The sequence below is a fragment of the Elephas maximus genome, chromosome 21 (genome assembly GCF_024166365.1).
Source record: "Elephas maximus indicus isolate mEleMax1 chromosome 21, mEleMax1 primary haplotype, whole genome shotgun sequence".
NCBI classification, from domain to species: domain Eukaryota; kingdom Metazoa; phylum Chordata; class Mammalia; order Proboscidea; family Elephantidae; genus Elephas; species Elephas maximus.
In genome coordinates this window covers 23,491,312-23,515,825 of record NC_064839.1, presented here as the reverse complement: position 1 = coordinate 23,515,825, position 24,514 = coordinate 23,491,312, and the positions used below count along the sequence as shown (strand labels likewise).

General features: G+C 40.7%; 1 protein-coding gene across 2 annotated transcripts; it reads right to left on the bottom strand.

Moving 5' to 3' along the window:
- Positions 1 to 226: 226 nt before the first annotated feature.
- OGFOD1 (2-oxoglutarate and iron dependent oxygenase domain containing 1) lies at positions 227 to 24,340 on the bottom strand. 2 transcript variants are annotated; one of them, XM_049864116.1, is made up of 13 exons: positions 24,122 to 24,340; positions 22,037 to 22,182; positions 18,592 to 18,638; positions 17,108 to 17,208; positions 9,778 to 9,894; positions 9,078 to 9,169; positions 8,712 to 8,840; positions 8,404 to 8,517; positions 6,659 to 6,738; positions 6,125 to 6,486; positions 2,747 to 2,869; positions 2,141 to 2,199; positions 227 to 1,636 (listed from the first exon to the last, which is right to left on the bottom strand). In XM_049864116.1, the coding sequence occupies exons 1-13, from the start codon at positions 24,273 to 24,275 to the stop codon at positions 1,475 to 1,477; spliced, it is 1,686 nt and encodes a 561-aa protein (XP_049720073.1). In that variant the 5' UTR covers positions 24,276 to 24,340; the 3' UTR covers positions 227 to 1,474. The 2 variants fall into 2 exon arrangements, with proteins under 2 accessions (XP_049720073.1, XP_049720074.1); XM_049864117.1 differs by having other exon boundaries at positions 228 to 1,636; positions 6,125 to 6,438.
- Positions 24,341 to 24,514: the final 174 nt, after the last annotated feature.

The window sequence follows — 24,514 nt, the reverse complement described above, 5'->3', positions numbered from 1 at the left end:
ACAAAACTAAACCCCAACACCTGACTTGAGTTGGAGATGCTGAAGGAAGATCCAGGGTGAGATCCAGCTGCAGACCCAGCTCCTGCCTCAAGTCAAGGGGGTGAGCTACAAAATGGCTGCTGCTTCATTTGGACCTCCACATCTTGCACAAGAATTTGTGATTCAAATTTGTGATCCATTAGGGTATGGTAAGACACTATCAGAACTAGTTATGGGTATTTCTTTTTATCTCATCCTTTAAAATTTATTATTTGTTTTATAACATGGACTCTTAGTACACGTGTAAAATTTCTAAGTAAAATACCCATATGTCATGGGGGAGGTACATGCTAAAACGCTTTTTACTGATGGAGTGCATGATCAAAAAAATTTGGAAACTGTCAATCTAAAAGGCTGAAAATGAAACTCATTCTGTTCATTTAAATGCAAACTTTAGGAAAGAATCAGTACTCAAAGTTTTAGGAGATAAAAGAGAAGGGTGGTAAGGAGTTTAACTGGCCAGTGATTTTCCTATTAATCAGCAAAACCCAACTAAAAGCTCCTGCAATGCCTAGAAATAAATGTGCAAGAGAAAGGAAATGGAAGAGAGTCTTGGGATGGAATGAGATCTGTTCTGCACTGAGCAGCATCTTTCAACTAAAGATGCAGTGACACCTATACCCACACTCACTCACAAGTAGTTACTATATAACCCCCTGGAACAGCTCAGGAAAAAAAGATCTAACAAAGTTAGGATAGTCTCTTGGCATTTCAATGTGGGTTTTTAGCATTTCGTCTCTTAAAACACATCATAAAAAGAAGCAGCAGCAGCTAGTTTTATAGTTGACCCTACAACATTCAGGAAAGTGAAAGCCACACGTGAGCCTGGGATCATTTAGATATACAGCAGCCACAACCCCATGATGGCAAGGCAGCAGGCACCCAGAAACGACTAAACCTGGCATAAGCAGCCTCTTCCAAGAAGTCTCTTGGCCATGTGGGTTTTTTAGGTCAGACCTTTTCCAAGGGGATGATATTCCATCCATATCATCCAAGTCCCCCCTGTGCTGTGGGAGGCCCCATAGAACAAAGCCAGAGGAAGTGTAATGACTGAAATCATGTCAGAACTCTAAGGCCCAGCAGGAACAGGATGTAAGGTTCTGTAGCTTTATAAACCAGTGTAACTGGGAACAGCAGAATTGTCATTTATACTCAATTGTGAGTATTAAAAAAAAAAAACACTGAAATTGAAGTTACTGAAGAAGTCAATATAGAAAATGAAGAAATGAACGTTAACAAAAACAAAAAAACTTTTTTTTTTTTTAATCAAGAGATAAGTACCTAGCTCCAAGCTCAAGTTCTAGGCTGAGGACAATCCTTATGAGTCCTACTAAATGACAACCAAAACAGTTTTAAGAACACTGCTGCCTAGTGCTTCCAAGACTTCCCAGTACTGGTGAAGGGTTACTTCTTTGTTCAGCTTTGTCCAGCTCTGTCATTCATAATAGACAAATGAAAAATCCCAGAAACCTGTTCTATGTGGGAAGGTTTTCTTTTGTTCTAAGCTTCGGTGGTTAATATACTTGACAAACTTCAGAGTCTCTCTATCTCTGTAGACCAGTGCCAAAGAATTGTTTTCCGGATTCACTGTTAGCAGCTGAAATAGGCAAATACAATGACACATCAGAACACAGAGCTGATTGGCACTGTTTTCTTCAACAATTCACTACCGCACAGATGGTTTCCCTGTCAAGTACTTAGACTGCGAGTGGGGAATCCTGTGAAAGGTCCTTTACTAGGGGAGAGGTTTGCTCTGGCTGTTAAGACATGTTTCCAACAAGCCCCAATCCAGCACACACCCAGGAAGATTTACCTAATGCATTTATTTCTTGCTCAATTAAAAGACTCCTGGGAAAAATGCATGCTGTGGCTCCTAATTTATTTGGGAATTCTCAGTAGGACCTGAGAAGGCAGAACGAATGCTTACTGATTTACTCTCCTTTTGTATCTCTATTCCGTGCTGAGTATTTTCCGCTAGAAATTAAGCCAGTGCCAGGCAGACCAACATGGAATTATCTGCCAAAGATCCTGGCAGGAGGATCTGTGAAGAATGAAAGTGTCCTCAAGAACTAAGGGTAGTTGGCTACCAGAAGCTACTTACCTCTTCATCTTCACCTTTGGCAATGTAGGAAGTGAAGCCACCATACCCTGGTTCCCAGCCTTACAAGGGGAAAACAAATGGCAATCAGAACGCTCTCATGGCAAGACTTACATCACCCGCCTGAATCACTGTTCCCATGCTGCTGAAAATGGGGAGGTCTGGGGGTTTGGTAGTGACCAACTCTATGACTTGTGAACCTGAATTTACTATCTGGCTTACCATGGATTTCCTTTCCCTTAGAGGTCTAATTTTCTGAGACAACTAAACTGGAGTTTGGGCTTATTTCAATCAACATTAAATAAAAACTGAAATGAAAGGAGAATTACATGTAAAATATATTCAAAAGAACAACTATGTAGAAGCTATAGATATGGGGCGTACTTAAAGGAGAGTTATGGTACAGTCCGTCTCCATACACTCTAGTCACAGACATAAATCACACTCTGAGTTGGGAGATTAAAATTCATGACTCCAAGATCCCTTCCATCTTTGAGAGCCTGAGTTCTGAGATCTCTGCCAAGCAAATTACTTGGTTCAGATGGAGACACTCGGGAGAAACTGTCCCTCCAAAGGAAATACTTCATTGCCTTTCTTTCTCCCTCTCACCTTCACAGCCACAGTAGAGAAGTAAGTCCAGGGCAAATTCAGGCTTGCTGTTGTCATGGATTAGAGTGTAGTGACCGGTCTTCCAACGCCTCAGTTCCCCGTGGCATGTGGGAATGCTCGATTCTAAGAAAACATAACAGAAGATGGGACCAGAAAAATTAGCTGACGGTAAAAAATTAACCTTGCTACAACTGCTAGATTGCAGGGGGATGATAACCAGGATGGCACAGCACTCAAGGAAAACCCTTCCCCCACCCTTCAGGTGACCTGCTGATACATTAATTCAGTTTTGTAAATGACTCAGAAATTACTAGGGCTGGCTATTTGGGGGGAAAAAGTTGAATTTCTATTTCTCTCTTTACACTGAAATAAATTTCAGATTGAGTAGAGATTTTGTTACAAAAAAAAGTTAAAACCTGAGTTTTATGTAATCTTGGAGTGGGGAAGAGATTTCTAAGCATTGTCACCACAAAAAGCAGAAACTATGAAAGGCAAAGATAGATCTTATTACTAAAACATTTTATAAAATTTAAAACATACTGAACAAAATTAAGAAGCAAACTATTACACCATGTAAGACAGTTATACTCCTATATGTAACAGCAAGAAAAGGACGAACATCCCAAAGGAACAAATAGGCTGAGGTCTTGATAGGCTATTCATGAAAGAAAATTAAATAGCCAATAAATACTGGGAAGAAGTACAATCATGCATCATTAATCAAAGGCAGGCATATGCCATTTTCACCTACAGAATACGCAAAGTTGAAAAAGGAAACAATAGTTTTCTAAGGAAGTCGGAAAACATCATGTACAGTACTGGTGGGGGTACAAACTGATACAGGTTTTTAAGAGGGAACTTTAGTGAGTGCCTTAACACTTTGTGCAGTCTTTGACGTGGCTACTCTGAAAAAATAATGGATACACTGCTGTATATTATGATAGTGAAGAACTGAACACAATCTAAATGCCCAACGTGGGACTGGTGAAGGCAATTTGATGAAATACTTTGCAATAATTAAAAATTACACCAGAAGGGTGGTTTTCAAAACTTTTAGCTGTGAAATACATTCTCCTAATGAAAGCCTGTAGAAATGCAATTTAGAAAGCATATATAGGTAATGCAGCTTTGGATGGGGGAGACAAGGGTTTTCTATCCAAGGGGGTTGTGCAAACCTATTGTTTATTTTTATTTGTATACATGTATACATAGTAAAAAAAAAAAACTAGAAAAATATATTCCAAGATATCAACAGTGGCTATCTGTAGGTAATTATTATTTTCCTTTTTCTACTTACTTGCTTTCCAAGCATTCTAAAATGGATGTGTTTTTATAATATTTTTTAAAAAATACCTTAAAAAGATCAGTCCTGACACAGTTCTGGTTCTCTCACAAGATGTGCCCCGGCTATGCAACATTTAACACTGCCTTAACACTGCCTTTATGTATCTCAGAAACCCTGGTGGCACAGTGGTTAAGAGCAATGGCTGCTAACCAAAAGGTCAGCAATTCGAATCCACCAGATGCTCCTTGGAAACCCTATGGGGCAGTTCTACTCTGTCCTATAGGGTCACTATGAGTCGGAATCCACGAAAATGGGTTTGGTTTATATATATCTCAATGACTTTATAGCTTTTTTCAAGATGGCAAATTCTGTAAACGGTAGCTTTTCTCATTCACCTTTATATCCCCACTCCACTTAACTGACCAAACCAAAAAACCAAATCCGTTACTGTCAAGTTGATTTTGACTCATAGCAACCCTATAGGACAGAGTAGAACTGTCCCACAGGGTTTCCAAGGAGTGGCTGGTGGATTTGAACTGCTGACCTTTTGGCTAGCAGCCTGAGCTCTTAACCACTGTACCACCACCAGGCTTCCTTCTGCTTAACTAAAGGTCTTACATATGTAGTTGGTGCTCAGTAATAGAATAAACATTCTTTTGGTTGCCTACATAGATTTTCTTCCAAGTTGCAGGTTCCCATAAAAACAAAACAAAAAAAGAATAACCCCAAAACCAAACCTGTTGCCACTGAGTCAGTTCCGACTCATAGCAACCCTATAGGACAGAGAACTGCCAAATAGGGTTTCCAAGGAGTGGCTGGTGGATTCGAACTGCTGACTTTTTGGCTGGCAGCCAAGCTCCTCAACCACTACACCACCAGGGCTCTGTAGGTACAGATACTAGTGTCAAATATCAAGAAAAGCTAATCCTTCAAAGAAAGACTGTCCTGTGTATTGAACAGCACAGAAAAAGCCACCTGGAGGTTGTTTATCATCTAAATATCTGTGGTGACTGACATGACTAGAGGCCACAGAAAACGAGCTGTACTGCTGGCAGTTAGCACCTCCACTGTTGAATTTGTTTCCATAGGTATCCACCCCTTGTCTTTGCTCTCCTAACTGCACAGGGTTCTTCTCAAGAAACTAAAGAGTGGGAGCAGAGGACGGTAACACTGCTGAGGGGAGCCGGCTAGCAGAGTTTCCAATCTGACTTAGTAAGTGCTGAAACATCTAAGCTGAACTGGCTGTTGCTCAGTTAATGATACCAAACATTTCCACAGAAGTGTTACTTCTCAAATTTCCTCTAGCCTCTTTTCCATCTTGTTTGTAGATGATTAAACTTCCTCTACTGTTAATAATTTCCTTCTACTAATTTGTCCAAATTCAAGCAAGGGTTTCTTAGGCAGCTATTGGTCCTTAGCAGAAATGAGCCACTAATGTGCCTCTCTTTTATGTTCTTAGATTTTTGATTAATTTTTGGCAAGGAAAGTCACATTCCTTCCCAGAATTTATACAATTCTTAGCCTAATAAAGGTACCAGCTGTTCCTCCTGCCTAGACTGCTCTTCCCACAGATCCTTCTTGTCCACTCAGACCTGAGCTTAAATGACATCGTCTCAGAGAGGCTTTTCCAGATCCCCCATTCACCCAAGAGGCCACTCAGTCATCCCTCCGCATTGTTCTTGTTAGGTGCCGTTGAGATGATTGTGACTCACAGTGACCCTATAGGACAGAGCAAAACTGCCCCATAGGGTTTCCAAGGAGCGGCTGGTGGATTTGAGCTGCTGACCTTTTGGTTAGTAGCCAAGCTCCTGAACACTACGCCACCAGGGCTCCATCCCTTAGCATATGACCCTATTAACATTTTCTGCATAGCACTTATCACCATTTGACATTTTTCTGTTGTTTATGTATGTGTTTAATCTCAGGCCTCTCCTAGAATGTAGCCAGAAAGAAATAAGATCTTCTCTGTTTTGTTCTCCGGCTCCTGTAAAAGGGCTTCGCATACAGTTGATGCTCAAGAAATATTTCTTGAGTGAATGAATGATTAAATGTTGACTGCTTAATGACAATAAGGACAAATCATAACAACTTACCTTTCTTTGCTTCGTTTCCTTCCGGCTCCGAGTCTGTCTCGCCATCGCTCTGTTGGCTGGTGGTGCTGCTAGTGGCCTGATTATTCTCTAGCTCTGAGGAGCTATGGCTGGTCCCTTCTTCAGTGCTCTCAGCAGCAGATGCTGCTTCTCCCTCTTTTCCGTCCTCAATCTCATCTTCTTCTGAAGGGGCCAAGAAGTGAAGCTTCAGTCCTGTGAAGTTGGACAGCAGCAAGAAGAGCGCTTCGGAGTGGAGTAAGTCCATGCAGTCTTTCAGCACACCAGGAAGCTTACTCTCCTCAGCTTTCTCATAACACCTAAAGAGCAGCAATGTCGAGCTGTTCGTCAAAGCCACAGACGTCAAACTACTCAAGAAGCAAAAGCTGAGCATTAGCTTGGTACCTCTCTCCCCTCAATTTTGGCATAGCTTACTAAGGTGCAAGTTGTTACAAGAGTGAGATTTTGTTAGGGCCTGCTACTGGTTGTCCTTGGCAATAAAACAGCATTAGGGCAAATGTCTTGAATGATGGGCTCTACCTTTTGTTAGGAGGACCTCGGCTGCTCCATTCCACGTCTCCTTTCTCCAAAGCTGCACAGACGTTTGCAAATTTCTCAGGCTGGCAAGTGAGCAAAGGAAGAAGCGGTTGGCCACTTTTCCTATGATCCCACACTGGTTTTGCAGAGGTAGCACCCCTGCAGGACATCCATCTGGCTGGTTCCTAAAAGGTCCCGTTGACTCTCACCCCTTACACACAGGATCCCCTCCTCCTGATATGATGAAGCCCAGGCAACACTGGACAAATCGTCAGCATGCTTGAGCCAAAAGACCCAAGTTCTAATTTGAGCCATTCCCTTAAGTAGTTGTATTTCTTATGCAACTTCCTAGATCTCTCAAGTCCCTCCATTTATAAAATGAAGATCATAAGATATACTCTACCTCACAAGATGTGAGGAAAAAAATTAAACCGTATTATAGAGCGGCTATGAGTCTGAACTGACTTGACGACACCTAACAACAACATGGTCGGTGCTATTACACTGAAAATCTCTGGATAATAATATTCTTACATAGGCCTCAGCTCATTCCTTCATTTAATCAGCATTCTCCCTTTAAAAAGTCAAGTAGGGCACAAGAAGCTGGTTCATCTACTGAAATATTCTCCACATGAGGCTTTACATTTATTTAAGGCAGAGTTTTTCCAGGGAGTATTCTGCAAACATTAGTCCTGTCAGCTGTAAATACGAGAAAGAGGATCTGCAGCATGGTTTACGGCAGCTGAATTAAATAGGGTTAAACAAGTTTGTTTACTGTAATACTTCTCAAATTCTTTAATATGCTGGCAGCAGCAAATTATTGAGACAGTATGGAGGAATTACTCTTGGGACCAGGATTCCAGGGGATCCAGGGTCAACTGTGAAGCACCATACCAGCACCCATTATCTCATTTGGTCCTTACAACTCTTTAAGACATGCTCGGCAGGTATTATCCTTGTTTAACTTATGAAGAAGTAGAAGCTAAGACAGATTTATTGATTTTCTCGGGTTAGTACAACCAGAGCTAGGACATCAATACATGTCTTCTGCTCTCTGACCTAATTCTCTTTCCACTATAACATGCTGCCTCATCATTGTCAAACGTTCATTTATAGACATTGATCAAACAGTAATCTATTATTAAAAGTAATAAGCGCTATAGTCATCAAATAAACAGAATGGTAACTATTCAGAAAGGAGCCCTGGTGGTGCACAGGTTAAGTGCTCAACCACTGACAGAAAGACTGGCAGTTCAAACCCACCAGCGGCTCTGTGGGAGAAAAGACCTGGCAATCTGCTCCTGTAAAGATTACAGCTTAGGAAACCTGTGGAGCAATTCTACTCTGTCGTACAGGGCCGCTATGAGTCGGAATCAACATGATGGCACACACCACCACCACCACCACCACCACCCACTAACCAGAGCTCCCTCTCAGTGTGGAAGCCTGTGTGTGATTAAAACCCAGTGCCGTCGAGTGTGATTATGTGTGTGTTAATCATTAAGATTCTAGAGAACTGGGGAATACCCAAGGGACTCTTAACCCACTAAGCATACAACTGATACCAAGGTTAGCTACTATCGTTATTTCTCTAATTTACCTGAAGAAGAGAACTACATAAACATTCCAATCAGGAACAAAACAAAAAATAGAAGCCAAATCTCTCTCAGCAATGTCTATTCAGCCACCTAGGAACAAGACTGCGTGTCCAACAAGAGACACAGACAGAAGGTGGTGTTCCGGCCTACCTTAAGAAACTCCTTTAGGAGAATTTCCGATCTTTCTTCAAACTCTTCTTGAATCTGAATTTGGTAATCCATGTCCAGATAAGTAGGGTTTATCCATTCATACAAAATTTCATGCTTACAAAGAAGCGGCAGATGCAAAAGGTGAGTTAGTAATCCCTACAGCCTTTGTTCTTACATCATTTCATACTAGGGCAAGCTCAAAGTCTGGTTCCATTATCAGGAATAGCTACTTTTAAAGTCAGATAAACAAATGATATGCTACAGCTCTTAAAAAAGAATCCCCTGCAACAACAGGAATTTATCCTTACATCTTGAGGGATGTGAGGGCTCCGGGGTATGAGGGGTTCACAGTAGCTGGGAGGCCTGGCCAATGAAGGGCCATGAAACCAGCCACTTATAGACAAACGCAATTTTTCTTCCGACAAGACTTCAGACACCTAGAAGAACAAGACCAGGAGCACATCAACACAAGGAATAAGGATGGCAATTACCAGAGAAGGCACATTAACTTCAGAATCCTTCATGCCAGGTATGAAAACAACCTGGTCCAGTAACAAGTCTGGCTGGAAACTATCACATTTAGATAATACCCCAACCAGGGCCATTTAGATAATGGGTGACTTTAAAAACCATGATCCTTAGTACTCTGTATTTTTGTGGCTGACAATCTTTACCTGGTGAAAGGATACTGGAGACACTTCAAAGAAAACCAGTGTGTTCCACAAAGGGATAAGAGACTTGACAATCTGCTTCGGCTGAAAGTGCTCTGCACCAGGAGAGAACGCATACATGAATGTGGTTGGTTATCATCAACTGCTTCCAGGTCACCTCATTTCCCTCTTGACAATTCTCAAATTCCTGAGGTATCTAGATGTTCCCTTCGGATCCTGAAGTACCACCCCCTTCCATCTGGTTCACTCCTACTTCCTAGTTCTGCTAGTGACATCTGTTCTTACTGTATCATCCATCTATTATTGATGAGGGCTGAGCAATGTGCTGAAAGTTTTCTGGAATCAACCTCCAGTGTAAACCATTCCAGAAAACCCAAACTTCCTGTCAAATGGACTGGTCCTGGCAGACTCATAACCATAGGCAGCTTTACATGCTTTCTACCCTTCTATGATCAGTATTCAGAAGCCGGCTCTGATTATTCCTCATCTTAAATGCAATCTAATTTATCTCTGGCGTAGTGATTATGTTAAGTACAGCTCAGAGAGGTGGTTGTCAGGGCTGGCATTAATTTTTCCTGAGGTTGTCACTGTAATGTACTCTTCTGAGGAGCACACCTATTGGGTGTAAGAATGGTGATGCTGAATCAACGCAGTTTTAATTCAGAAGTGGCCACTGGTTTCGAAGAGCTTGCACTTAACTTACCATCAACGCTGTACAGGTCCAGGGTGCCCCCCAAGCTCATGTCCCAGGGAGGAACCAGGTAGAGAATGAAGGCGATCCGGCGCCCTTCCAGCTCATCGTCATGGCAGAGCAGGGCATCTGCAACAGTTTAAAGCACACCTTAGAGCTCTGTGCACACAGTGTGCAGCTGATGTCTGACTCTACATTTAATGTTAGTCCACCTGACATTCATGTCCTCCAGCTCTACAAAGACACTTGTTTCTCCTCTTTTGTAATTACAGAAATAAAACTCGGTCAATATAGAAAACTCTAAAGAGCACATATTTACAGACCCAGAGATAATTACTAACAGTATTTTTTCTACATATATGTGCACTAAAAACAGTCTCCTTGGTTTGGAGGTTTAGGGTCATGGTTTCATGGGACACTCCAGTTAATTGGCTTAATATTGTATTTAGGGCTTCTGTTCTACCTCCTAGTATGTTGCGTAGTTCCTGGAGTCCTAAAAGGTTGCAAGTGGCCATTAAGGCACAAAAATTGGTCTCTGTTTGCCTGGAGTAAGAGAGGAAGGAGTCAGGAATAGAAGGAGGAAATGGAATGTCTGGCTAATTCCCTCCATGAACAACTGCTTCCTTTGCCACGAGACCAGGAGTGGATGGTGCCTGGCTACCATTACTGAACAATTTTTTCAGAGATTCTATAGCAGAATACTGATCAAAAGGGGGAAAATGAAGAACAGAATTTCAAATTCTCATGAACTCCAGACTTTCTGAAGCCATGAGGGCTGGATGAATCCCTGAAATTATTGCCCTAAGATAATCTTTAAACCTTAAACCCGAACTATTCCCTGAAGTCTTCTTACAACCAAACAATAGTTTAGTTTAACTAGTAAAAAATGTTTACCTTGAGCATTATGCTCTTTTAAGAACTATCTGTATGGGATCAAATGAAAATAGCAACTCAAAAGATTAGATAGGAACCTTAGGGAGCAGTGAGTGTATGTTAATGGGGGAGGAACAACTCAGAAAAGGAGAGTGATAATGGTTATACAACATGAATCAATGTCGCTGAACCGTACATGTAGAAACTATTAAATTGGTGTATGTTTTGCTGTGTATATTATCAAGAACAACAAAAATAAAATTAAAAAACGACCATCCTACAGTGGTTATTTTGTAGCCTGATTTGTTGATTATACAGTGTCTTTCCACATTAGTGCATATACTTGATATCACTTTTAATGGCTGCATAGTTATTCTACTATATGGATGTCTTAATTATCTATAATAGAAATACCACAAGTGAATGGCTTTAACAAACAGAAACTTATTCTCTCACAGTCTAGGAGGCTAGAAGTCTGAATTCAGGGTGCCAGCTCCAGGGGAAGGCTTTCTCTCTCTGTTGGTTCTGGAAGAAGATCCTTGTCATCAATCTTCCCAGGTCAAGAAGCTTCTCAGGCACAGAGACCCCTGGTCCAAAAAATGTGCTCTGCTCTCGGCACTGTTTTCTTCGTGGTATGAAGTCTGCTCAATTCTTTTGTATCTCAAAAGAGATTAACTCAAAACAGGATCTATTCCTGCAGATTGAGTCCTGCCTCACTAACATAACTGCCTCTAATTCTGCCTCATTAACATCACAGAGGTAGAATTTACAACACAGAGGATAATCACATGAGACAAAATGGTGGACAATCACACAATACTGGGAATCATGGCCTAGCCAAGTTGACCCACATTTTGGGGGGACACAATTCAATCTATAACATATCACCCTTTGGTCCCCCAAAATTCATGTCCTTGCCACATGTAAAACACAGTCACCCCATGTCTTAGGCTGAGTTTTCTACAGAAGCAAAACCAGTAATGTGTACAAATACATATACGCAGAGAGATTTATATCAACGAAATGGCTCACGAGGTTGTAGAGGCTGGAATGTCCCAAGTGCAAAGGTCAGGCTGGAGGTTTCTTTTGATTCACTTAGCTGTAGGGGCTGGAGAACCCAAGATTGGCAGGTCAGACAGCAGGGCTCTAGCTCACAGGCTACGAAGACCAACAAATCCCAAGATCGGCAAGCAAGATGCAGGTAGCTGCTAGCTCAAGTCCCAAGGTTTGACTAACTAACAGGAGTCAGCTGCAGGATCCGGAGTGAGCAAAAGCCCATGAGCCTTTCCAGAAAGTCTATTTATATTGGATCCAGGCCACACCCCCAAGGAAACTCCCTTTCAACTGACTGGCTACTCACAGCAGATCACATCATGGAGGTGATCACATTATGTCAAATCTCATCACAGAAGTGATCACATCATCAAACGACTGCCAAACCACTGAGAATTATGGCCCAGCCAAGCTGACACACAACCTTAAAGATGACAACAAATTATGCTTTTATATTTCCCTTCTCCCTTTAATTCATTTCCTATTTTTGATTCCCCCACGCTTCTGTCAGTTTGTCATACTGTGGGGGCTTGTGTTTTGCTGTGATGCTGGAAGCTATGCCACTGGTATTCAGATACCAGCAGGGTCACCCATGGAGGACAGGTTTCAGCTGAGCTTCCAGACTAAGACAGACTAGGAAGAAGGACCCGGCAATCTGCTTCTGAAAAGATTAGCCAGTGAAAACCTTATGAATAGCAGCGGAACATTGTCTGATATAGTGCTGGAAGATGAGCCCCACAGGTTGGAAGGCACTCAAATGATGACTGGGGAGGATGCTGCCTCCTTAAACTAGAGTCGACCTTAATGACGTGGATTGAGTAAAGTTTTCGGGACCTTCATTTGCTGATGTGGCACGACTCAAAATGAGAATAAACAGCTGTAAACATCCATTAATAATCGGAACCTGGAATGTACGAAGGAAAGTTGGAAATCGTCAAAATGAAATGGAATGCATAAACATCGATATCCTAGGCATTAGTGAGCTGAAATGGACTGGTATTGGCCATTTTGAATTGGACAGTCATATAATCTACTACGATGGGAATGACAACTCGAAGAGGAATGGTGTTGCATTCATCGTCAAAAAGAACATTTCAAGATCTATCCTGAAGTACAATGCTGTCAGTGATAGGATAATATCCATATGCCTACAAGGAAGACCAGTTAATGTGACTATTATTCAAATTTACGCACCAACCACTAAGGCCAAAGATGAAGAAATAGAAGATTTTTATCAGCTGCTACAGTCTGAAATTGATCGAATGTGCAATCAAGATGCATTGATAATTACTGGCAATTGGAATGTGAAAGTTGGAAACAAAGAAGATGGATCAGTAGTTGGAAAATACAGCCGTGGTGATAGAAACAATGCTGGGGATCGAATGATAGAATTTTGCAAGACCAACGACTTCTTCATTGCAAATACCTTCTTTCACCAACATAAATAGCAACTATACACATGGACCTCGCCAGATAGGACACACAGAAATCAAACTGACTACGTCTGTAGAAAGAGACGATGGAAAAGCTCAATATCATCACTCAGAACAAGGCCAGGGGCCAACTGTGGAACAGACCATCAATTGCTCTTATGCAAATTCAAGCTGAAACTGAAGAAAATCAGAGCAAGTCCAAGAGAGCCAAAATATGACCTTGAGTATATCTCACCTGAATTTAGAGACCATCTGAAGAATAGATTTGACGCATTGAACACTAGTGACTGAAGACCAGACGAGTTGTGGAAAGATATCAAGGACATCATCCATGAAGAAAGCAGGAGGTCACTGAAAAGACGGGGAAGAAAGAAAAGACCAAGATGGATGTCAGGGGAGACTCTGAAACTTGCTCTTGAGCTTCGAGCAGCTAAAGCAAAAGGAAGAATTGATGAAGTTAAAGAACTGAACAGAAGATTTCAAAGGGTCTCTTGAGAAGACAAAGTATTATAATGACATGTGCAAAGAGCTGGAGATGGAAAACCAAAAGGGAAGAACATACTTGGTGTTTCTCAAGCTGAAAGAACTGAAGAAAAAAGTCAAGGCTTGAGTTGCAATAGTGAAGGATTCCATGGGGAAAATATTAAACAACACAGGAAGCATCAAAAGAAGATGGAAGGAATACACAGAGTCATTATACCAAAAAGAATTAGTTGATATTCAACCATTTCAAGAGGTGGCATATGATCAGGAACCGATGGTACTGAAGGAAGAAGTCCAAGCTGCTCTGAAGGCATTGGCGAAAAACAAGGCTCCAGGAATTGATGGAATATCAGTTGAGATGTTTCAACAAACAGATGCAGTGCTGGAGGTGCTCACTCGTCTATGCCAAGAAATATGGAAGACAGCTTCCTGGCCAACTGACTCGAAGAGATCCATATTTATGCCTATTCCCAAGGAAGGTGATCCAACTGAATGAGGAAATTATAGAACAATATCATTAATATCACATGCAAGCAAAATTTTGCTGAAGATCATTCAAAAACGGCTGCAGCAGTGTATCGACAGGGAACTACCAGAAATTCAGGCCGGTTTCAGAAGTGGACGTGGAACCAGGGATATCATTGCTGATGTCAGATGGATCCTGGCTGAAAGCAGAGAAGACCAGAAGAATGTTTACCTGTGTTTTATTGACTATGCAAAGGCATTCGACTGTGTGGATCATAAAAAACTATGGATAACACTGTGAATAACGGGAATTCCAGAACACTTAATTGTGCTGGAACCTTTACATAGATCAAAAGGCAGTTGTTCAGAGAGAACAAGGGGATACTGATTGGTTTAAAGTCAGGAAAGGCATGCGTCAGGGTTGTATTCTTTCACCATACCTATTTAATCTGTATGCTGAACAAATAATCCGAGAAGCTGGACTATACGAAGAAGAACAGGGCATCAGGATTGGAGGAAGACTCATTAACAACCTGTGTTATGCAGATGACACAACCTTGCTTGCTGAAAGTGAAGAGGACTTGAAGCACTTACTAATGAAGATCAAAGACCACAGCCTTCAGTATGGATTACACCTCAACATAAAGAAAACAAAAATCCTCACAACTGGACCAATGAGCAATATCATGATAAATGGAGAAAAGATTGAAGTTGTGAAGGATTTCATTTTAGTTGGATCCACAATCAACAGCCATGGAAGCAGCAGTCAAGAAATCAAAAGACGCATTGCATTGGGCAAATCTGCTGCAGAGGACCTCTTCAAAGCGTTGAAGAGCAAAGATGTCACCCCGAAGACTATGGTGCGCCTGACCCAAGCCATGGTATCTTCAATCACATCATATGCATGTGAAAGCTGGACAATGAATAAGGAAGACTGAAGAAGAGTTGACGCCTTGGAATTGTGGTGTTGGCGAAGAATATTGAATGGACTGCCAAAAGAACGAACACATCTGTCTTGGAAGAAGTGCGGCCAGAATGCTCCTTAGAGGCAAGGATGGCGAGACTGCCTCTTACATACTTTGGACATGTTGTCAGGAGGGATCAGACCCTGGAGAAGGACATCATGCTTGGTAGAGTACAGGGTCAGAGGAAAAGAGGAAGACCCTCAACGAGGTGGATTGACACAGTGGCTGCAACAATGAGCTAAAGCATAACAACGATTGTAAGGATGGCGCAGGACTGGGCAGTGTTTCGTTCTGTTGCGCATAGGGTCGCCATGAGTCGGAACTGACTCGACGGCACCTAACAACAACAATTTTTGATTGTTTCCATTTCTTGGCTATTACGAAGAATGCTCTAATGAACGTCCTTGTACATGGATCTTTTTGTACTTGTCCCCATTGCTTTCTTGAACTAAACTCCTAAAAGCCATCAGGTGGGGCTGAGCAAGGCAGGCATTCATGAAGGGTTGGGAAGGAAGGAAATAGCTGCAGGGAGCTGTAACTGATCACACCTGGAGGGACCGTTCCAATAAATAAATATATTGAAGATAATAAAAGCCAGGTTTTTCAGTGTTAGAGAAGGGAATCACAAATACTGAAAAAAAGAAATCTAGAATGAACCCTGTGGTATTAAACTTGAATTGGAGGAATCAGTGTCAACTCAGTTTATACATATATATTTATATATAAAAAAAAATTTTTTTTAATGTATGTACGTGTGTGTATATATACGTATGTACATATGTATGCATATATATACACATATACATGTAAATGTATGTACATGCACACATGTGTGCATGTTTATATATATTCGCTATTTGCTAGCTCTTTCCACTAAAAGGCCACCCCAATAGTAGCAAAGATACCTAGAGACCAGATCTTGATTTTTAAGTATCATTGTTTTTTGTTTTAATTTTGTTGAGAATATACACAGCAAAACATACACCAATACATAGAAGAAATGGCGTACTAGAAAAATCACTACCTGGAACCATCATAGTATAATTCAGCAAGAAACATTAGTGGATGCTAGAACATGGGAATCGGTTTGCTGAGAAATGGGATACTTACCTAATGTCAAAGTATCTCCCCACAAAATACTTAACTTCCAGAAGGAAAAAGTACAACTTTATAGTGAGAAAACCTGACAGAAATCACCTTAATCAAGAGATCAAAGTTAATATCACTAGGAATAAGCACACAGAAATCTAATCACGAGGCAACATCAGACAAACTCAAACTGAGGAACGTTTTACAAAATAACTATGAACCTTGAGAAGCATCAAGATCATAAGAATCAAGGAAAGACTGAGGACTAGGTCTGGGTTGAAGACTAAAGAGACACGACAGTCAAATGCAATGTGCCATCCTGGACTGGGCGTTTTTATTAAAGGACTAAATGATGAAAGGTGAACAGGGCCTGTGGGTTAGAGGTTAATAATGTATCAATGCTAATTTCCTGATTAGGGGGGTTTATCGCTACAATGTAGAAGAACAACCTTGCAGGAATTACTTGCAGGGGTCATGGGGCATTGTGTCGGCAACCTACTCTCAAGTAGTAGATGAAAACAATTATTTGTACTATGCTTGCCACTTTTCTCTGTTTGAAATTTTTTTCTAATTAAAAACAAAAAAAATTAAAAAGATATACCATATGGTTTTTCATATGTATCACCAGTTGTCCTCAAAAAGTTGGTCCTTCCCTAGGACAGTGTATGACAGTAAACCCTATCTAAAATTTTATTTAGTAAAATCAAAAAAAGTTTTCCTTTTATGTGGAAAACCAAACTTAGTTGCTTTCAAAAAAGACATTTATATGCTCAGAAAGGGAACTGGAAGGAGGCATCCGAAACTGGGGACAGTGACACCTCTGAAAAGAAGGGAGGGGCAGGGTGGTTGAATGAACTATTGTGGCTTACGCTGTCGACTTCTATATTGTCTGAATTCAGATCTTGCTTATCAGGAGGCTCCTGGCGCTATGGAAGGACATACAGCCCAGTATTTTGCTACACTGAGGCTATCTTTCCTTACCTGTGTATTCATACTTTGCACAGGACATATCAATGGTAGATTCCAGGTCAATATTAGAAATGTCAGAAAGCCAGGCCCTGAAATCTTCAAATAGAACTTTCCTAGAAATGTAAATAACAGATAACTGTTATACCATACTGTGGGCTCTACTTGGATCTGTGCTACAACTATTTCTTTCTGCAAGTCACATTTTATTCAAGAGATCTATTCCTGAGAACATTCCTCAGTTTAAACTTGTAGAGTTTAAGGCTAATTTTTGCAGAGAAATGTAAACCTATATTTAATGTCCATCTTATTTTCTCAATATTTTCTTCCTCCTGAATTAGAGTAAGGAGTCTGCGGGGTGGTGCAAATGGTTCAGCACTGGACTATGAACCAAAAGGAAACCATGGTGGTGTAGTGGTTAACCAAAAGGTTGGCAGTTCAAACCCACCCAGAGGCATCTTGGAAGTAAGGCCTGGCTATCTGCTTCCGAAAGGTGACAGCCTTGAAAACCCTACAGAGTGCAGTTCTACTCTGCATACGTGGGGTCGCCATGAGTCGGAATAAACTCAGCAGCAACTAGGAACAACACACTTATAGTATGGCCTATCATGGCAGTGGTGTGGCTTTTTTCCTAACAATTTGTCACACTAAAATTCCATTTCAAAGTTGCTGATTTTCAGACCTGTTTTTCAGCACGTCTGAGTAACTAGCACCACGTTTAATGGACACCTTGGTGACGCTATAAACTGCAATAATGATGACTATTAAACTAACTGCACGATAATCAGTAAGACCCTTCACAGAAATTCTGATGCCAACAGGATACCAATAAAAGATGGTGGGCATTTCCATTTACCTGCTAAAGTGGTTCTCTGTGTAGAAATCTCTTTAACATCACTTATAACACACTTAGCCAATCAACTTTGAAATGTTACCCTTGGTGAATTAGAAATATTTTTAAAGGATTTATATTATTTCAAATATTGCACACAAAGAGATTTGGTATCTCCAGTGTTAATTTGTATTTCCTTGATTACTAACAAGGTTTAACATTTTATCACTGAGAACTTGGGCTTTGGAATCAGACAGACCTGGGTATGTATCCTAACTCCCTCAGTTTTTAGTTAGGTAAACTTGAAGAGGAATCTCTGGGTAGTGCAAATGGTTAGCATGCTCGGCTGCTAACCGAAACGATGGAGGTTCATGTCCACGCAGAGGTGCCTTGGAAGAAAGGCCTGGTGATCTACTACTGAAAAATCTGCCAGTGAAAACCCTGTGGAGCACAGTTCTACTATGAAACAAATAGATGGGGTGGCCATGAGTTGGAATTGACTTGATGGCAACTGATTAACCTTGAAGAAATTACTTAATTTTTAGAGGCTATTTCTTCTTCTATAAAATAGGGATAATAAGGTCAAGAAAGATTATACAACATTTTAAGTGCTTATTACCCTGCCTGGCACATGCTAGGCACCCAACAAACATGCCTACTTGCTTACCTTAAAGCAGCGATGTGAGGCTCTCTTCTCTTCTTTAAATCATCAGACTTGATCAGGAAAAGAGAAAATAAGGATTTCTTTCATATATTAGACACACAGAGAGTAGTTTTGTGAGTACTCTGGCATTGTGTTTGAGAGTCTGAACTCTGAAGCCAAACTGCCCATGTTTGATACATGATCCCTCCACTTGGCAGCTGTGTGACTTGGGCAAGATATTCAGCCTTGCTGTGCCTCACTAAGTCAACAAATACTTTAGCTATTACAGTGGAGCTTAAATTCTTGTTGAGGGAGCTAGACAATAAATATAAAAACTAGGTTATTAGTATACAAGAAGGTGATGAGTACACAGAAAAACAAAAAAAAGACCCAACAGGACAAAAGGGACTGGGAGTGATTTGTAAACTTTCACTTAAAGCACAATAAAAAGCATTAAAAAAAAAAAAAAAGGACTGGGAGTATAAGAATGGGTGGGTGTTGGCAATTTTAAATAATCAGGCTAGGCTTCACTAAGGCAAAGCAAAGACTTGAAGGAGGTTGGGAAGTATGCCAAAGGAATATCCAGGCAGACGATTCACAGCCCTGAGTGTAAAGCAGGCCTAGCCTATTCAAGAAAGAGCAAGGGGGCTACGTGGGTAGTACAGAGAGTGAGGGCAAGAGCAGCAGATGAGGCCAAAGAGGTAACAGAAGCCTTAGAGGTATTCTAAGCACTTTGGCTTTTACTAAAGAAATAGGAACCCACTGGAGATTTTGAGCAGAGAAACATGAGCCTATTTAAATTCTATTTTCAGTAAAAACTCACATAACACAAATCCCACCATTTTAACTATCTTGAAGTATACAATTCAGTGGTTTTTAGTATATTCACGAGGTTGTGAAATCACCACCTCTATCTAATTCCAGAACATTTTTATCACCCCAAAAGGAAACCCCATACTCATTAACTCCCCATTTTCCCACATCAACTACTAATCTACTTTCTGTCTTTATGGATTTGGCTTATTCTGGACATTACATATAAATGGAATCATATAATATGTGGCTTTTTGTTTTTGGCTTCTTTCATTTAACATAATACTTTAAAGTTTCATCCATGTTGCAGCCATCTATCAGTGCTTCAGTCCTTTTCATAGGTGGTGCAGTGGTTAAGAGCTACGGTGAGCTATGGCTGCCAACCAAAGGTGGCAGTTCAAATCCACCAGCTGCTTCTTGAAAACCTATGGGGGCAATTCTACTGTTCTATAGGGTCACTATGAGTCAGAATCAACTGAACAGCAATGGGTTTGGTTTGGTTGGCTTTTTGGTATATGGATATGTTACATTTTGTTTATCCATTCTTCTATTGATGGACATTTGTGTTGTTTCCACTTTTTTGGCTATTATGGATCATGCTACTATGAACATTCGTGTATACGTTTTTATGTGAGCGCGTTTTCAATTCTCTTAAGCCTGTCTACGTTAAAAAAAAACAAACAAACAAAACCACAATGGCTGTGGTTGTGTAGGTGGGCAAGGGTAGAAGCAGGGAAAGTTGTTAATATGCTAGTAGAATCATCCTGGTGTGAAATGAAGGTAGCTTGGGTTTACCAATGTGGAGACTCTGAGTGACCTTCACAAGTACAGTTTCAATCAAGTGGTAGAAGTGAAGGCCTGATTAAAATGGGTTTAACAGAGAATGGGAGGAGAGGAATTTGAGACAGTACACAAAGCTTTTATAAGGAGTTTTACTGTCAAGAGCAAAAGAGGAATAGTTTTAGCTGAAAGAGGAAATTAGGCTAAGACAGCATTTATTTTTCTTAAGATGAGAAGAACAGCTCTTTTTTGTATGTTGAAGGGAATAATCCACAAGAGAATGAAAGACTGATGTAGTTCCCTCATCTGTAAAACAGGAATTGTACTGTACCTCCTCCATAAGACTGTTATGAAGATGTTATGAATATAAATATTCATGTTATGAATGTTATGTTAATTGTTATGAATTAATAAATACAAAGCACTTCCACGGCATAAAGTATATATTCAATATGGCTTATTTTAAAAAACATAGAATACTGGGCAACTCCTAATGACAAAATTGGTTAGAGGGGTTGGAAGACGTCAGTGACCCAATTATCGAGTCAACTCATACCACAACGAAAAAGGGGTAAAGACAAGGTTTGAAGGGACACAAGACTGAAAACAGGCTTTATGTAACTGTCTTAGGGTAAAGGGATCCAGTCCAAATGGAGTACTGTGAAAAAAAACCCACAACAAAATAAAAATCCTTCAGAGCAGAGTTCGACCAAGCACTAATGTGAACTAAAAGTAATGGCTGCTTCTTTTAATCATCCAGGGCCCTTTTTATTATTTTGCCTCTCACTGACTTCATATTTGGCAAGTATTTTCATCTATACCCTAAATCAATCAGAAGCCTCTTATTACCAAAGCTGATATAATTACAAAGGCAAACAACTGTGCTTTTTAATTAACATATGCATCCTTACTATGAAAGTGAGTTGAATTTTCGTTAGATTTTCTGAATTACAAGAATCACATCATTCATGTATTTAACCAGGCTAATTCAGTGAAGTGTGCATGGCCCAAAAGATAGACAGAGGCGCAGGGCACATAACCAGCTGGCACAGAAACCAGCTCCTAGTGTAAAAGTAAAAAATAAAAGCAAGAGAGAAATCCCATTATGTACTCTCATATCAGATAAAAAGAAATCAAAGCGAAAATCCAAAGAAAAACAAAATTATCTTTTTGATTTTTATTTTTTGTGACTTGAAGTGCTTATGTCCCTGAGGTTTTATAAAGGAATTTCAAAAGTGATGTACTCCATGTGCTGGGGAGAGCTATCCCCCTCAAACTGGGGAACCAATGACCTATATCTATACCTAGACCAGGTCCTGTCTTCTAAGAGTAGAAAAACCAGCCTTGATTTCTAGGTAAGTCTTTTCTGCCAAATTAAATTGTTCACCAAAAAATAATGACTTTAACTCTCCACAGAACATACTACACCGCAGAGCATACTGCAGTACATCAAGCCACCTAAAAAAAAAAGATACGAACTTAGATTTTTAAATGGTTAATATCTGCCAGTGTATAACTCTCTTCATCATACCATTCCCCAAAATGTATTTAATCTCTTCGGTTAAAATGAACTTACTTATTGGTTTAAAATATTTTTGGACTGTCTCTGTCACAACCACTATCACTCCTATTATTTTAGATTTTAAAGTCTTACAGAGCAGGAACTGTCAAAGACTCCCATATAATAAATAGCACCTCATACACAGTTAATAGTAAGCTTATGTTAAATGAAGTTTTTTTTTTTTTTAAAAACCAATGACAAGGCACGGGCCCTCCAAGGCAAACACAACCTAAAATCTCAAGTCTAAAGGTATTGAATGATTTTATGGAAAATGAATTTCTGAGGTGGAAGACCTAATGTGATGGGCATAAATACCTGTTGGAACTTATATAAATCATTATATTTTTCATGGAAGTCTAAGTTCAATAGTTCCTTCTGAAGTCCTTCCAGGAAGTCTTGGCTTTGGATGAAGTTTGGAATCACACAGTGAAGAAAGGGGTTCACGTCCACGACAATGGCTTCTGTTGGGAGGAAAACATTTATCTATGGCTTTTTCTCTTTTGTACTTTTGCCCCCAAGTGTCACTGCATAGAGAATACAAAAGCGCATGGTCATGAATTTTGGAGAACCTACTATCTAAAGCTAGAATTTATGGGAAGGTAACTATAAGCTTTTTTCTTCTTTATCCACTAAATGCTACTTTTAAAAGTAGAGACACCACACTTAAAATATTCATTAAGATGAGTACACATGATGTCACTAAAACCAAGGTTCTTGCTCTTTTTTGACTTTTTTTTAGCTCAACAATTGTTTATTAACTGAATGTATTTTAGATAAAATTTTTAACTTATTTCCCCAAGCTTAAAAGTGAGAGTAGCAAATTAAAAATGAGAGGAGCAATACTGACTGGCAACATTGCTTTTTTGTTCCCCAATTTCCTGTTGGGGGAAGTTATAAGGTACATACTCTTTTTTTTTTTTAATCAGGTCAAGTATAACCTCCAGTTCCTGGATTTCTACCCCAACATTTTACCCACTGCTTCTGAATGGGTAGAGTATATGCCACCACGTACCATACACCAGGTACAGTGAGTGGTGCTATACATTCATTATCTCATTTAATCTCAACAACTCTGAGCTGGACTTAATCATTACCCCTACCCTACAAATGAAGAAAATGAGAAGTTTCTGAAAGTACAGAGCTTACATTTTAAAAACAGAGCTATCACTTTCTACATGCATCCAGAGCACCTGGGATCCATCTCTTTAAGGCACTTAACAACTGAAACAAAAATCCTTCAGAAGGAAAAGCTTGGCACATTAAGCAAGAGTTTTTATCCTCTAATGTCACATTTGCAGCCAGGGCTGGAATCGTTCAGACTAGTTCCTTCCCTTGGTTAACAGACTTATTTATATAGACTATATAGAGTCACTATGAGTCGCAATTGACTCGACGACAATGGATTTGGTTTTCTGAATGTAGTCGAACTATGTTGTGTGCGGTGGAGTCCATGCCAACTCACAGCGACCCTACAGAACAGAGCAGAACTGCCCCACTGGGTTTCCTAGGCTGTAATTTTCATGGGAGCAGATTGCCAGATCTTTTCTCCCGTGGAGCGGCTGGTGGGTTCCAATCTCTGACCTTCTGGTTAGCAGCTGAGAATTTAACCACTGCACCACCAAGGTTCCTCTGCAGTCGAACGATAAACCAAAAATCTGTTGCTGTCGAGTCGAATCCGACTCATAGCGGCCCTACAGGACAGCGTAGAACTGCCCCATAGGGTTTCCAAGGAGTGGCCGTTGGATTCGAACTGCCTGGTTTGCAGCCAACCTCTTTGCCACTGCGCCAACAGGGCTCCATAGTCGACCCATGAGCATGTAAACTGGAGTAAACTCAGGTGCCTGCTATCTGGAAGCTCACAACCAATTCCCTAGCTAGGCTATCATGGGACAACCTGAAGAGGAAACATCACATAATCCACTCAAGTATTTATTCAAATGTTTATTGGCCTTCACTCCGGGAAACAGTCATAGATACATACATGCATTAGCTCATCAATTCCATTCAACAGCTTTCCCAGGAAAATGCTATTCTTAATTATCCCATTTTACAAAATAAGAAACTGAGCTTAGAAAAGTTAAATCAATTACCCAGCGACGCACAATTAGTGCAGAGAATTCTAACAGTAAACTCTGATTTCAGAGTTCAAAAACGAATCTGTATGCCCTCTCCTTCCCGGCCTACATTTCTTCCTTCTCGCTGGTTTCTAAAGTCAAACTGAACTTGGAATGAAAGGGAGCGCAGGCGAGACAGGAGGGTCGGAAGTAGCCAACGTCACACTCTCTTCAACAGCCTCTTCCCTTCTGGCCCCATTTCCCAGGGCTCAGCTCAAGTTCCAGAACTTTTTCAAAGTCCCCAGGTCCCTGTGCGGAGGTCCCTCCCTCACAAGCACACGGTTACCGTGACTAAACGGCGTCCTGCGGCTCCAGGTCTCAGCCACTTGCTTTTTCAAAGCTTCCTCAGTGACAGCGTCCGAAAATTCAGCCATCACCGCCTTCTTTCCCTTCTTACCTACCCGGCCGGGGCCGGGTTCCGCTGACCGTTTTCCACTCATCTCCTCCTGGGGTACAGACCCACGCCACACACATCAAGCAGCACCTTTCCTAAGAGACTACAATTCCCAGAATGCCCCTTCCCATGTTCCTCAGCTTCTCCCAATGGGAAATAGAAAAAGAGAGAAGGAGGGACCTATACTTGTAGCACCAATGAGAATTTCAGATATTGAGGCCAGCCCACCGGTGATTGGCCCAGTGACGCTGGGCCTGGCAGGCCACCGCCTCTCTACTTCCTGCC

Coding starts and splice junctions, on each gene's coding strand:
- OGFOD1 (XM_049864116.1), bottom strand. CDS start 24,275: ATGAGTGGAAAACGGTCAGCGGAACCCGGCCCCGGCCGGGTAGGTAAG. Junction 9,170..9,777: donor GGACCTGTACAGCGTTGATG/GTAAGTTAAGTG, acceptor CTCCTGGTGCAG/AGCACTTTCAGCCGAAGCAG. Junction 2,870..6,124: donor AGGAAACGAAGCAAAGAAAG/GTAAGTTGTTAT, acceptor ATGTTTTCTTAG/AATCGAGCATTCCCACATGC.